Source organism: Echinops telfairi, unplaced genomic scaffold (assembly GCF_000313985.2).
Source record: "Echinops telfairi isolate 266 unplaced genomic scaffold, ASM31398v2 ScPeMD7_7468;HRSCAF=8506_0, whole genome shotgun sequence".
In the NCBI taxonomy this organism is placed as follows: domain Eukaryota; kingdom Metazoa; phylum Chordata; class Mammalia; order Afrosoricida; family Tenrecidae; genus Echinops; species Echinops telfairi.
The window spans coordinates 6,371,505-6,384,432 of NW_022111369.1; the positions used below are offsets into that span (position 1 = coordinate 6,371,505).

The 12,928-nt window shown below is 43.7% G+C and overlaps 1 protein-coding gene across 3 annotated transcripts in view; it reads left to right on the forward strand.

Annotated features, from left to right (window-relative positions):
• The first annotated feature begins 262 nt into the window (after positions 1-262).
• PLA2G12A (phospholipase A2 group XIIA) overlaps positions 263-12,928 on the forward strand; it is a 47,017-nt gene continuing 34,351 nt past the window's right edge. Inside the window, exons 1-4 of one of the 3 annotated variants that reach the window (XM_004703307.2) lie at positions 263-501; positions 6,872-6,948; positions 8,448-8,613; positions 9,576-10,061. In XM_004703307.2, coding sequence (XP_004703364.1) covers positions 273-501; positions 6,872-6,948; positions 8,448-8,613; positions 9,576-9,694 — 591 coding nt within the window. In that variant the 5' untranslated portion in view covers positions 263-272 and the 3' untranslated portion in view covers positions 9,695-10,061. Of the gene's footprint in view, positions 502-6,871; positions 6,949-8,447; positions 8,614-9,575; positions 10,062-12,928 lie in introns of those variants that run through there. The other 2 variants (XM_045284039.1, XM_045284038.1) reach the window with 2 other exon arrangements.

The following is a 12,928-nucleotide window of genomic DNA, read 5'->3' on the forward strand; positions in this document are numbered from 1 at the left end:
GGATGATTCTAAAAGCCTAGGGCACAAGGCGTGCGCGCCGCGGCGACCACGTGACGCAGGAGGCACCGCCTCCGACGTACGACGCCTCTGCGCACGCGCGCTCGGGCGGCCGCCGGCCCAGGTGCGGCGTCCGGGCGCGCTTCTCGCAGACTGCACCGCCTCCTGCGGCCGTGCATCGGAGGCGTCGGCGGCTCCCGGAGCGCACCTGCGGGCCGGGAAGGAGGCGTGGGTATGGAGCCGGCGGTGGCCGCCTAGGGCGCCCCGGGGTCTCCATGGGGCCGGACGCCGAGTGGATGGTCCGGCTGCCGCGCTCCGCGCTCGCCCTCGTTGTCCTCCTCCTGGCCGTCTCGCTCTGGGGCCAGGAGGAGGCTCCGTCCACCGACTGGAGGGCCACGCTGAAGACCATCCGGAACGGCGTGCACAAGATAGACACGTACCTGAACGCCGCCTTGGACCTGCTGGGCGGCGAGGACGGCCTCTGCCAGTACAAGTGCAGTGACGGTGAGCCCTGGGCCCGCGGGGGGAGTGGGGCGAGCGAGGGCACCGAGGCGTCCGAGCGACGGTGCCAGGTAGAAGCTTCCCGTGTTGGGAGGGATGGAGCAATTCGGTTACAGATTCACACCGTTGCTATAGAACGTGGGAAGGTTGCTGTGCGCGCGCGCTCCGGCCGGTTTTCACTATTGTTGCTAAATGACCTTTTTATCCCTTCTGCAATTGCATGAAGTTGCCCAAGAACTTGGTAACGAATGAATCTTCGCGGAGTGGAACTAGCTGTGATTTCCCCCCACCCCACCCCCGCCCGTTCTTTCGTAGAATGTCTATCAATTAGGCGATCGAACATGCAAAAAAGCAGTTTCGTTTACTCGGGAATTGAAAAATGGTTTTAAAATGTTTTCATTGCAAAGCTCCAGATTACTGTAACCTGAGACCTTTATACAGACTCCTGGTGCCATCAATTGTTGAGAAAGTTACAACTTAGAAAAGCGCTTCTCAGATTTGAAAAAGGCTTTGTTCTTTCCTTTGGTCTCCCCTTCCTCCTTGTAAGTTCACGATGTTCTTTGACGATTTTCCCCCTTTTTAAGTATTCGTTCTGTTTGAATCCCAGAACTTGTTTGGTTTAGGAAGAGATCACTTTGTTGAAGCACTGAATTCTTTACATGCTTAAATAGTTTAATAGTTCACATCAAGTTCCTGGGCTTCTCTTTCAAAGTCCAGAATCTTAATGTAACACTCCAGAGATCATGTTTTCTGTAAGATTAGCCCAGTCTTTGGCGCCTTTGAGTCAGTTCTTAATCACAGCAACTCTTTGTACACTGGTTCGAAACCCTGCTTGGTCCTGTGCCACACAATGTTGCTAATGTGAGCTCACTGTTACGGCCATTGTGTCAGTCCTGTATCATCATGATCCTCCTCTTTTTCCGTGGCCCTCTAGCAAGTGTGATGACCTTCCTCTAGGACTGCTCTCTCCTGATAACAGATCCAAAGTAGGTGAAACAGAGTCTTGCTTCTAAGGAATGTTCCGGCTGTACTTCTTCCAAGACAGATGTGTTTGTTCTTCTGGCAATCGGGGTATCTTCAATATTCTTCTATCCAATGCTTAATTCAAAGGCATCAGTTCTTCAGGGCTTTCTTTTCACTGTCCAGCTTTCAGATAGCATATGAAGTGATGGAAACTACCATGGCTTGTGTTGGGTATACCTTAGGACGTAAGATGAAATCTTTTGCATTTTAGCCCCATAAAGAGGTCATTTCAGCAGATTTTCTTAGTGCAGTATGGACTCTTGTTTTCTTTATTGCTGCTTCCATGGGCATTGGTTGGGGATGCAAGTCAAAAGAAGCCCTGGGAAATGTTGGTATCATGCTGTTGCTTAGGGTCCAGGTGTAAGGATTTTTGTCTTCTTGATTTCAAGGTGTAATTCATACTGAGGGCTGTAGTTTTTGTAAGTGTGTCAAGCCCTCTTCAGTTACAGCAAGTAAGGTTGTCGGCAAATCCCAGGTTAATGGATCATCCTCCAATCTTGATGCTGTGGTCTTCTTCATATAGTCCGGTTTCTGTGATTATTTGCTCAGCATGCAGGTATGGGTGGTGAAAGATTCACATTTTTCCTGATATTAAACTATGTAGTATCCCCTTGTTCTATTCAAACAACTGCCAATTAGGCTATGCATAGTTTACACTTGAGTACAATTAAGTGTCCTGAAATTGCCATTCTTTACAATATTATGCATAATTTGTCATGATCTACATAGTTGAATGCCTTCGCATAATTAATAAAATGCAAGTAAACAAATATCTGGTGTTTTTTCTTTCAGCCTAGATCTGTCTTATATCAGCAATGATATCCTCTCCTTTTCTAAATCTGGCTTGGATATTGGACATCATCTTATAAACTGTCAGATCTTCAATTGTTAGTGATAGTGTGTCAAATCTGTTCTTTGAGATGGTCTCTTAGTTCAGGTGGAATATTCTCAAGGTCATACTTTGGCTGTCTCATTGACTTGTTTTCTTCTGCTTCATCTTGAACTTGCATGTGAGTAATTAATTGATCATCTGTTCCACAGTGGCCCCTGGCCTGGTTCTGACTAACGATACTGAGTTTCTCCATTAACTCTTTCCACAGATGTAGATGGTTTGAAAAAGAGGCCTGCTGGCATAGTGGTTATGCATTGGGCTGCAATCCGCATGGTCGGAAGTTCAAAACCTCAGGAGAAAAACTGGGTTTTCTACTCCCATGAACAGTTACAGTCTTGAAAACCCACGGGGTGGGGTGGGGGGAGGATGTCACTGAGTTAGTTTTGACTCAATGGCAGTGAGAGTGAGATGGCAGACTGTGGTACTTTCAATATCCCTATCCAGCATGATAATTCAAATATATAATTTCTTCTTGAGTTTTCTTGATTAATTGTTCAACTTTCACATGTATGTGAGGACAGTGTATATTCCAGAGAGAACTTATCTGCAGCCATCCACTGATCAGAACCATGTTTAAACACATTTTGTTTGGAACCTATGCAAGTAGGAACTGGAATCCTAGCTGCAGTACTTTTTGACTTACCGTCATATGTATGTGTACTTTAAACAGTAATCACATATCAGGAGGTCAGGGACTGTCACACTGGAAATCTAAGAAAAGCCTATGAGTTAGGATAAAACACAGAATTCAACCAAACCAGACTCACTGCCATCAAGTTGATTCTGACTCATAGCAACTCTATAAGACAGGGTAGAACTGCCCATGGGTTTCCGTGACTGTAACTCTTTACAGGTGTAGAAAGCCCCGGCTTCCCCCGAGGAGCAGCGGTGGTTCTAAATTGTTGACCTTGAGGAGCAGCTGGTGGTTCTAAATTGTTGACCTTGAAGACTGCAGTCCATGCATAACCATTATGCCACCAGAGCACATGGGAGGAAGGACACGGTGTCCAAAACATAGGACATGTAACAAACATCTTATTTGCACTTTCAAATAATATGCCCAGTCAGTTGTTTGTTTTTCCATCTCAGATACTTTTTAGGTGACTTCTAAATTGTCCCATTGTTGCCTGAAGAAAGAATAGATTCTTTTCTGCTTAACAGACGTTTGGACACTTCATGGCATATTCATTGTACTTTTCCAAATTAGCCATTAGACGTGTGGCATAATGTCCATTTCTAGACGAGTTTGTAAACAAGTTAAGCTATAGATTGGTAAGACCCCTGATAAAGAGACCTTTGTGATAAAGCTTTGGGAACCAGAACCTAATGCTGTTCTAGCTTTACTGCCTTTCTGGAAAGAGATTTCTAGTTTGGGAGGACAAAGTAAAACTGTATATAAAATGTATACTTTGTCATGATGCTCCTATGAAAAATGTGGGCTAAGTAAACCTGCTTAGGTGAAGTAGTCTACCTAAGGGTTGGATTATGGCTTCAGGGCTGCCGGTAGCGAGGACTAGTCTGTAGCCGGATATCACAGCCTGCCTCTGACCTGGTCACTGTCTGCACCTGACATTTGTCTCTGGAGCCCTGTACCCCCGGGGGAATTGCTTTAGAATTTAACCCTGCTGAACAGTGCTGAATGATGAACTAAATTTAGTAAGGTAGAAATTTACGATCTACTATGGAGGTCCAAAAGATAAGTTGTAGAAGTGCTGCGCCTCTGCTCCAGTGGTTCTCAACCTTGCGAATACCACGACCCTTTAATACCATTCCTCATGTTGTGGGGACCCCTACCATGACATTATTCTCATTGCTACTTCATAATTTTGCACCTGTTATGAATCATAATGTAAATATCTGATATGCAGGATGTATTTTCATTATTACAAATTGAACATAATTAAATCATAGTGATTAATCACAAAACAATATGTAATTATATATTGTGAAATATTTATGTATGTTCCCATGGTCTTAGACAGCACCTGTGAAAAGGTCATTCAACCCCCACAGGGGGTGGAGACCCAGCGATTGAGAACCACTGCTCTAGTAGTAGATATTTAAATTTGTAAAGACCCGATTGCTTTTGACTGCCATCTGATCTGAGCTACGTTAGCAGAGGGACACAGCGGAAACATGCTTACTATCTAAGCTATATCAACACAAGGACTTTATCCAGCTCAAAAAAGGCAGAGCCAGCCATCCCTGTGGTGCTAGTTTGGGGTGCCAGATTTGAAGGAGATGTGACAGACTAGAAATGGTCAGTCTGTGAAGGGTGACAGTCATCAAACTCGGAAGACACCGAGGGACAAACAACAGCATCAACTTCGTAATTTGTAACGAGTCCTTTAACTGCTGTAGGGATTACCCTTCCAAGTTTTTGCTCATTATTCGTCCATGTGTGCATTCATCCGTCAACAAATATTTATTAAGACTAACCATATGCTAGGCACTGTTTTAGGCCCTGTTTTAGGCCAAAAGAGACAAAAGTCCTGCCCTCCAAGAGTTTACATTGTAGTCTTTGGACACTGTATCTGTAGACAGATAACAAATGAAATCAGTAGGTTAATGACACATATGATGAAGTGAAAGTGCTTAAATGTGGCTCTTTTATCCATGTCTTTGTAACACCCGTGAGATAGTTGGATGAGACGAGGAAAGAGGGTGTGTGAAATACTGATAGAGGGATTGGTCAGTTGGATGAGACGAGGAAAGAGGGTGTGTGAAATACTGATAGAGGGATTGGTCAGTTTTGTCATTCATGTGGGTATAAGAGAGCTGTCTCACAAATAGGAACATGGAATCCTGTGCCCATCCAGAAAGGAGAGCCACCAGGCACAGGAGAGATCCCTGCCCGAAGTGGCAGAGGAACCAGAGGCTGTGCCGCGCTGAGACCATGGGACAGCAGAGGAGCCATTTGAGACCAGGAGGCAGAGCAGAGTAGCAGTGCCAAGATTGTGAGGCAGAGCGACAGGCTTGCCAGCCCACAGAACATGGCAGTGACCAAGTAACCACCGGGCTGAGTGGCTGAGGCGTCTGCCTTCACCGATTAAGGGCCCAGAAATAGCTCTCCTTACTCTTGGACAGTGCTGGAGACACAAGCAAGTTATGCCATTGGCCACCTGTACTCCAGACCCAAGTCGGCCACTCTCTTTTATACACATTATTCCTTCAGACTGAGTTGCCAAGGCCGTTAGCTTTGTATCTTCCTGAAGTCATACAACCTTGGCTCTCTATGTGGTCACTGCCATGGTGCACGGGATTTCTTAGCAAATTACTTACACCATTTACCGATCATTACTTAGAGTCTGTTTATTTTGATGGTGATTACTAAAAGGGTTGTTTCCTGCCTCCCATTTATTTCTGAATGACCACCTTGTGTATATTTACGTCTCTTAGCAATAACTGTTAGTTGAATGAAAGCTGGTGGAAAGTGGGTGTCTCTCCAGAGTCCAGCTGTGGCTCCGACCCAGTGTTTCGAAGCTAAGGCGCGCGGTGTGGTTGGGAAGGGGCTGTTGCATTGTTCGTGAGTAAGTGGAAGAGTGCTTGCAGCCAACATGTGGTAGACAGCGGAGGAAAGAACAGCTGGGAGCACCCACAGTGGGGAAGTCTGTTGACGTAGGACACTCCAGCCTTGGGGAAACACTGAAGGAGATGGCTGGGATGTTGACGTGATAGCGGCAGTAGCTGATTCTGAGGTGCTGTTCAACACTTAGAGACGTATGGTAGCGTCACCTTTCCCCTGGCTCCTGAACCAGTGCCGGTGACATTTATTTTCTGGGCTGTTAGGGTGTCAAGAGGATAGCCTGAATGACAGGGTCTCCTGAGCCCTCTCTGTTGCTGACCTTCCCCCTTGGCTGGCAAAGGGGTGTATGTATCTGTGAACTCAGTGTTTCCGCGACTTCATGTCTTAGGTGACTCACATGCTCATCAGATGACCTTGTTTCCCTCAGCTGTAGGCTCTAGCTGAGTAAACATGTCAGTTAATGGTTACTGAGGGGTGTGTGTAACAATGGATGTGCTGAAGGGTAGGAAAATACTACCTTTCCCTATAGATTTTCACTAATAAATAAATAAAAGAATACTGGAAAACAGGGTGGATTTACCCGTCATGCCTTTGGACCCAATCTGGCATGTAAGCTCAGCCAGCTCCTGAAGTCTGGCATAGATGTTCCTATGTCTCGTATGACATGGGCTTTGAGATAGATCTCACCTGTCAAGACCCGCTATTTCTGTGCATGTTTTAAAATGGATATACATTCATACATATTCCATCATAGGAAGAATAAAATAACATTAAGTAGACACTATTGGCATTCTGAATGTTTAACAAGATAAAGAGACATCACAGTCAAGTAAATAAGCATTTCCGAGGCTAGGGTAGCGCATTGTAGAACTGTTTTGAGTATATGATTTTTCTTATATTTGAAAATTAAGGAGCTCATTTTTATTTTATAGGATCTAAGCCTTCCCCACGTTATGGTTATAAACCCTCCCCACCGAATGGATGTGGCTCCCCGCTGTTTGGTGTTCACGTAAATATTGTTTGTTTTTTTCTTTGATAAGTTTTATAACCAGGAAGCTATGTAATTCTTTGAAAACACAAAACTATCAATGTGTTCTCAGGTTCATAAATCTATTTGTTGATGTAGTGATCAGGCTTATTACACTCGCTTATGGATAAAGGGAACTTTATAACTCCTAACAAATAAAGTGAGACAAAATTGTTTTATTTTTCAGTCATATGAATGTTAATGTCATTTAAATTATATTTTCTTTTCTTTTTTTTTGTTGAGTTTTTAATATTTTCTTAAAATCATTTTATTGAGGGCTCGTACAATTCATCACAATCCATCCATCCATCCATTGTGTCAAGCACATTTGTACATTTGTTACCATCATCATTCACAAAACATTTTCTTTCTACTTGAGCCCTTGGCATTAAATGATATTTTCTAATGTCAAAGGTATGGCTTAAAAGTCAAAAAAAAAAAAAAAAGAGTACAGAAATAAAACTTCTTAGGGAAGAAGGAAAGGACCCCTGGGTGGCATACTGGGCTATGGGTTCAGCTGCTAACCACAAGGCCAGTGGTTCAAACCTACCAGGCACACTGTGAGAGAAAGATGAAGCTTTTTTTTCTCTCATAAAGATGTATACCCTTGGAAACTCAAAAGAAGCAGTTCTATTCTGCCCTATGGGGTCTCTATAAGTCAAAATGGACTTACTAGCAGTAAGGGGAAAGGGTACACTATTTTGTAATGCTGACAGATAAGCAATGGCTGCTAACAGCCAACCAGATATTAGCACCAAACCCACCAGCTGCTGCACCAGAGAAATACAAGGCTGCTGCTTCATATAGAGTTACAGGGTCACTATGAGTTGTATTTGGTTCAATGGTGGCAGGTTGGTTGGTTGGTAGATTAAAACTAAGCAAAATGGGATAGCTGTGTGCTATACTTGAAGTTAGATCTGAACTAAGTAGTATCGCGAAAAAGTGTTCATGAAAATAATCCCAAGCCACAGGTTTTATGTATAAAGATATAAAATGATTTGGATAGGCTGTAGATTTGAAGTAATGGTATCTTGGTAAGTAGATACACACCAAAGATTAAGGACAAAACAAAATCTGAGTTGTACAGGCTCAAACACTACCAATGCCCTGTCACACAAGTACGTTTGGGGACTATGGGGACACAAAGCAAAGCATTTTGAATTATGAAAAAGCCCTTTCCTCATCCGTACAGAAATCCTTTAATTTCACTAACATTATCCTTCTGTTTTTAAACCTGTGTTTGGGACAGTTAGTGGTTGTGTTTGTGGTGGGCAGAGAGCTGGCTGAGAAAGGAGTAACGTGGGGGTCTGAATGAGACTGAGGAGGAGATCCGTGACTTAGGAAACATTCGCAGGAAAAATGGGATATGGAGATTTTCTAGAACGGCATCCTAGCCGCTTACTTTCGAGCCCTCTTGAATGCAGTAAAGCAGCCGAGAAGCTGAGTGCCATTGACAGTAGCCCCCCAATGCCCCCTTTCAGCTTAACATTGGCATCCCGACCCTGACGAAGTGCTGCAACCAGCACGACAGGTGCTACGAGACCTGCGGCAAAAGCAAGAATGACTGTGACGAGGAGTTCCAGTATTGCCTCTCCAAGATCTGCCGGGACGTGCAGAAAACCCTAGGACTCGCTCAGCATGTCCAGGGTAAGATATTCCATGGGGAAGTCTTGGATGCTTTCTGTTTTAGTATAGGATTTTTCAGTAGTAACTCTTAGATGTTAGCTGTTGGCACACCACCCTTTCAGTTTTCTGAAGTGTGAAGAACATTGATCTGTATTCTACGAAGTGGTGAACAGGCCCCAAAGCAAAACGTTTTAGTGCTAGGAAACCTTGAGGGCGGACGAGTGAGGCAGAGAGAGAACTCGTCCATCTTGCCCTTTGGTATCAGTGATTATTCAGAGCCTAGTGTCTGGGACTCTGAGCCCAGTGAATCCACGAGTAGAATGAAGTGCACTGATTCCGAGTAGAGGGTCCTAGAAAAACTCGGTTCTCCACTCTGTCCTTGGGTTGAATTTTTAGCCTTTATGAGCTGGTCCTCATTTATAAAATGAGAATGATAATACCCATCTCATAGAGATATCAGAAGGGTGAAATGAAATTGTCTTTGTAAAAATGTATATTGCTGTTTAAATATTAGTAGTTACAGCATTTTCTCCTGTTGATCAAGCCAAGGGCTATACCATCTCCTGAAGTCAGAGGAAGAGGCGGGGGTGGGAAAGGGAACTGAACATTCAGGCACTTCATCATAGCTTCTTGGCTAGATATCTGGGGAGGTGAGAAAGAAGTACTGTAATGCTACTCTGTCTCAAATGACCTATTTAGCCTTCAAACGAGGATTCTCTGGCTCTAAAACTCGATGTACAACAGCATTCTTCATAGTTTCATAATACAGATCATAATACATAGTACAGCGTTTTATGTATTCTGTGATACCTAATCATAGTTTCATGATACAGATCCGATTCTGAAATCCTGAGTCTTAGTGTCACTAGTGTATGTTGAGAGCCCCCGAAGGATGTGCTGGGGCTGCACAGTGACAGGTCCGGGCGTGAGGGGACAGGGGCCCTGCAGTTGCCCCACAGTGACCGCATGTTGTTCCCTTGCAGCCTGTGAAACAACAGTGGAGCTCTTGTTTGACAGCGTCCTACACTTGGGCTGCAAACCGTACCTGGACAGCCAGAGAGCTGCATGTTGGTGTCGCTACGAAGAAAAAACTGACCTTTAAGAAGCTGCTGATGGTTGGGAACAGCATGGATGGAAGAATATAACCTTTGACAAAGAACTAATGTTTTTACATCCGAAATCTGCCTTATTTTTTGTAGGTGGAGTATTTTCAGATCTTACGACACTTTACATTTTGACATTATACCTACTAAGTGAAAAACAAAAAATTGGAGTGAGGAGGGAGTTGGTGGAAGGGCATGCCTTCTTCCCTCCTGCTCCCGCTCAGGTATCTTCCGGAGAGCTGGTACAGTAGTCTGCACAACTGTCTTCACCCTGCACAGAGAAGTAGGTAGTACGGGGAGAATGGTATTTGCCAAAAAACAAAATAAAAAGAAAGGAGATCAAAATTAAAAGTTGATTATAAGGTATGCTTAACATTTTCTTAATTGGAAATATGGGGAAATCTTTATTTATTCCAGAAGGACCTGGCTTAATTTTTCTTCTGGATAAGTGCACATGCTGCCTCTTTATAACCCATTTGGCATATAAATAAGCGATGGTTCCAGACATTACAGCACTGTTTATATGGCTAAGATCTCCGTGTCAGTTTCTCGTGTGATCAGAAGGGTAGCCTCTTAGGGATTCAACTGGGAACACCCCGGCCTTAGGCCTTACATATTATGCACGGAACCAGACCCAACAAACTCCCTGCCATTGAGTCAGTTCTGACTCAGCAACCCATTGGGCCGGGGTGGCGCTGCCCCAGGGGTTTCTCAGACTGTAACTCTGAAGGGGAGTAGCAAGCTCCTCCTGCTCCCATTATGCACAGACGTGACACCAACAAGATACAGAAGCACAGCCACTCCGAGTTTGTGAACCACTCAGATGCCACGTGTACATATTGCTGTAACCTTTGCCTCCAATGGAAAAAAGAGGGGACTTAATGAGACAAATGAAAAGTTGTGGAATATAACACGTATCAGAACACTGTGCTGTTAGGCTTTGGTGATTGCTCCTTGGCACTTGTTTTTGTTTTTTATCTATAACGTTTTATTGGTCTTTTGGTGAAAAATTTCACAAGTTAGGTTCTCATTATACAATTCCTGCAATTGTTCCATGACATTAGTGACTGCTCGGTGATATTAGTTACAACCACCAACTCTTCGACTCTGCCTAGCCCAGAATCCCAAGTCATCTTTCTTTTGGGTAACTTATGACCAAAGTTATTAAGATAAACTGCTTGCAAAAAGAGAGAAGGGCAGCACCAAAAACGGCAGTTCTTTGAAGGAATTATAGGCAGGACTGGGAGAAGGAAGAACATGTGCTTGCTAATTCACTCCAGTGTTAATATCTCCTACCCTTCCAAATTCAAACCTCACTGCCTTCAAGTCAGTGCCGCCCACTCATAGCGACCCTGTAGGACTAAGTGGAACCCCCCCAGGGGTTTCAGAGACTGAGGCCACATCTCTCTCCTATGGAGCAGCTGGTGGTTTCACACCGTTGACCTTGTGGTTAGCAGCCGAAGGCATAATTCACTGCACCACTAGGGCTTCTTCATACCCGTCAGTCATACTTTATTTCACATTTTTTTAAATCTAAGCTAGTTTTGCAAGGCATCTTCAATCTTTAATTGTTACCAGTATTTAATGTTGAAATGATTAACCAGGTAACTTTCTACTTCTAATAACTATGTGAGTTTTCTTAGCAATCCTGGGGTTGACTTCCTCAAGAAAACAAGCTCCAGATGTCTTTGTACAATATTTGATTCACAGGCATACCTTATATTCAAAAACTAATAGAAGCAGCTTTTTGATGTGTTCAGATTTTTAAAAAGTGAACTTACTCATCATGAAATTTTATATTTACAAAAGAGTAACATTTTCCTGTATACCCCTCAGCCAGTTTCCCCTAATGTTAGCTTTTTACATACTCAGAAGAGGTTTCCCGAGATGTAAGAAACTGAGTTCAGTATGTCTTGATGGACCCCAAACCAGTGCCTCTAACAAGTGCTCAGGTGTGGCTGATACTTCTGGTTCACAAGCCACAGTTTGAGAACTGGTCTAGGTAATATTTCATAGTTGAAAATAAGTAATATGTATCGAAAGCTGAGTTTAGCATTTACTGTCTCAGAAACGTTATAGATTTGATACTTTAGAAGATTTTGAAGCTAATAAAATGGCGAAGCCAGGATTTGAACCTAGGCAGCCTGCTTCCCAGCCCCAGGTGCTTCACCATCTGACTGTGGAGAGCTATTCCTTTAGAAGGCTAGAACTGTAAATGTCTAACTTTGAAATCCGAGAACATGCTTTGTATTTATTTGTCTTGAGATGTACAAAATAAAATTGTATTTTGAAATACAATCACATGGGATATAAAATAATAAAACCAAAAATTGCACCGGTTGCTGTTGTTTTGATCCTTAACTCCACAAGCTTAAAGCACAGAGTAGAACCGTCCCCCAGGGTTTCCTAGGCTTTACAGCAGCAGATGGCCACCGTTTTCTCCCACTGGGTGGCTACTGGGTTCAAACTAAAGTTTCTGAGATAACCATACTTGGGGGGGGGGGGGATCTACCTGCTGCTCTCAGAGGTCAGCCAACTAGAGCTTGGATAGAGGGAGTGTTTTTAGGAGGCAAACAGAGATGACCCTGAAAATTGGGCCAAAAAACCCAGGAAATTCTCCAGTGCTCAGATAACGCATTCAAACTGGATTAAAAAGTCCAGAGTGCAAATGCTGAAACCCCCAGTCCCATGGGATTTACTGAGCACCTTCTATTTGCCAAGCAATTGGACGAGACAATGAGGAAACCAAGAGGCCTGCTTCAGTTTTTGATGAACTCAGGATGGTTTGGTAAGAAGATGGTGGCAGTAAAAATGACCAATATTTACTGTTCTGAAGACGGCATGGTGGGTACGTGTTGGACTGCTAACCACAAGGTGAGCAGTTTGCAACCACCAGCTAATCTGATGGAGAAAAAGAAGGCTGTCTCATTCTGTAAAGAGTTCCAGCCTCCGAAAGCCGCAGGTGCAGTCCGACCGGTCCTATAGGATCGCTGAGTCAGCACCAACTCGAAGGCCGAGTTTTGGTTTGCCACTGTGCTGTGGGCTTTACAGCCATCTAATTCTTATTACAGCCACCTTAGTATGGAGACAACTGAGATCCTCTGTCTTAACTGCAGAGAAGACTCTAAGATAACTAGACGTTCCAAAATACACATGCAGTGCAATGAACAATAAATGGCCTTTGTTATCAATGACTAGGTAAGACTTTTTTTTTTAAGTCTAATTTAGTTATT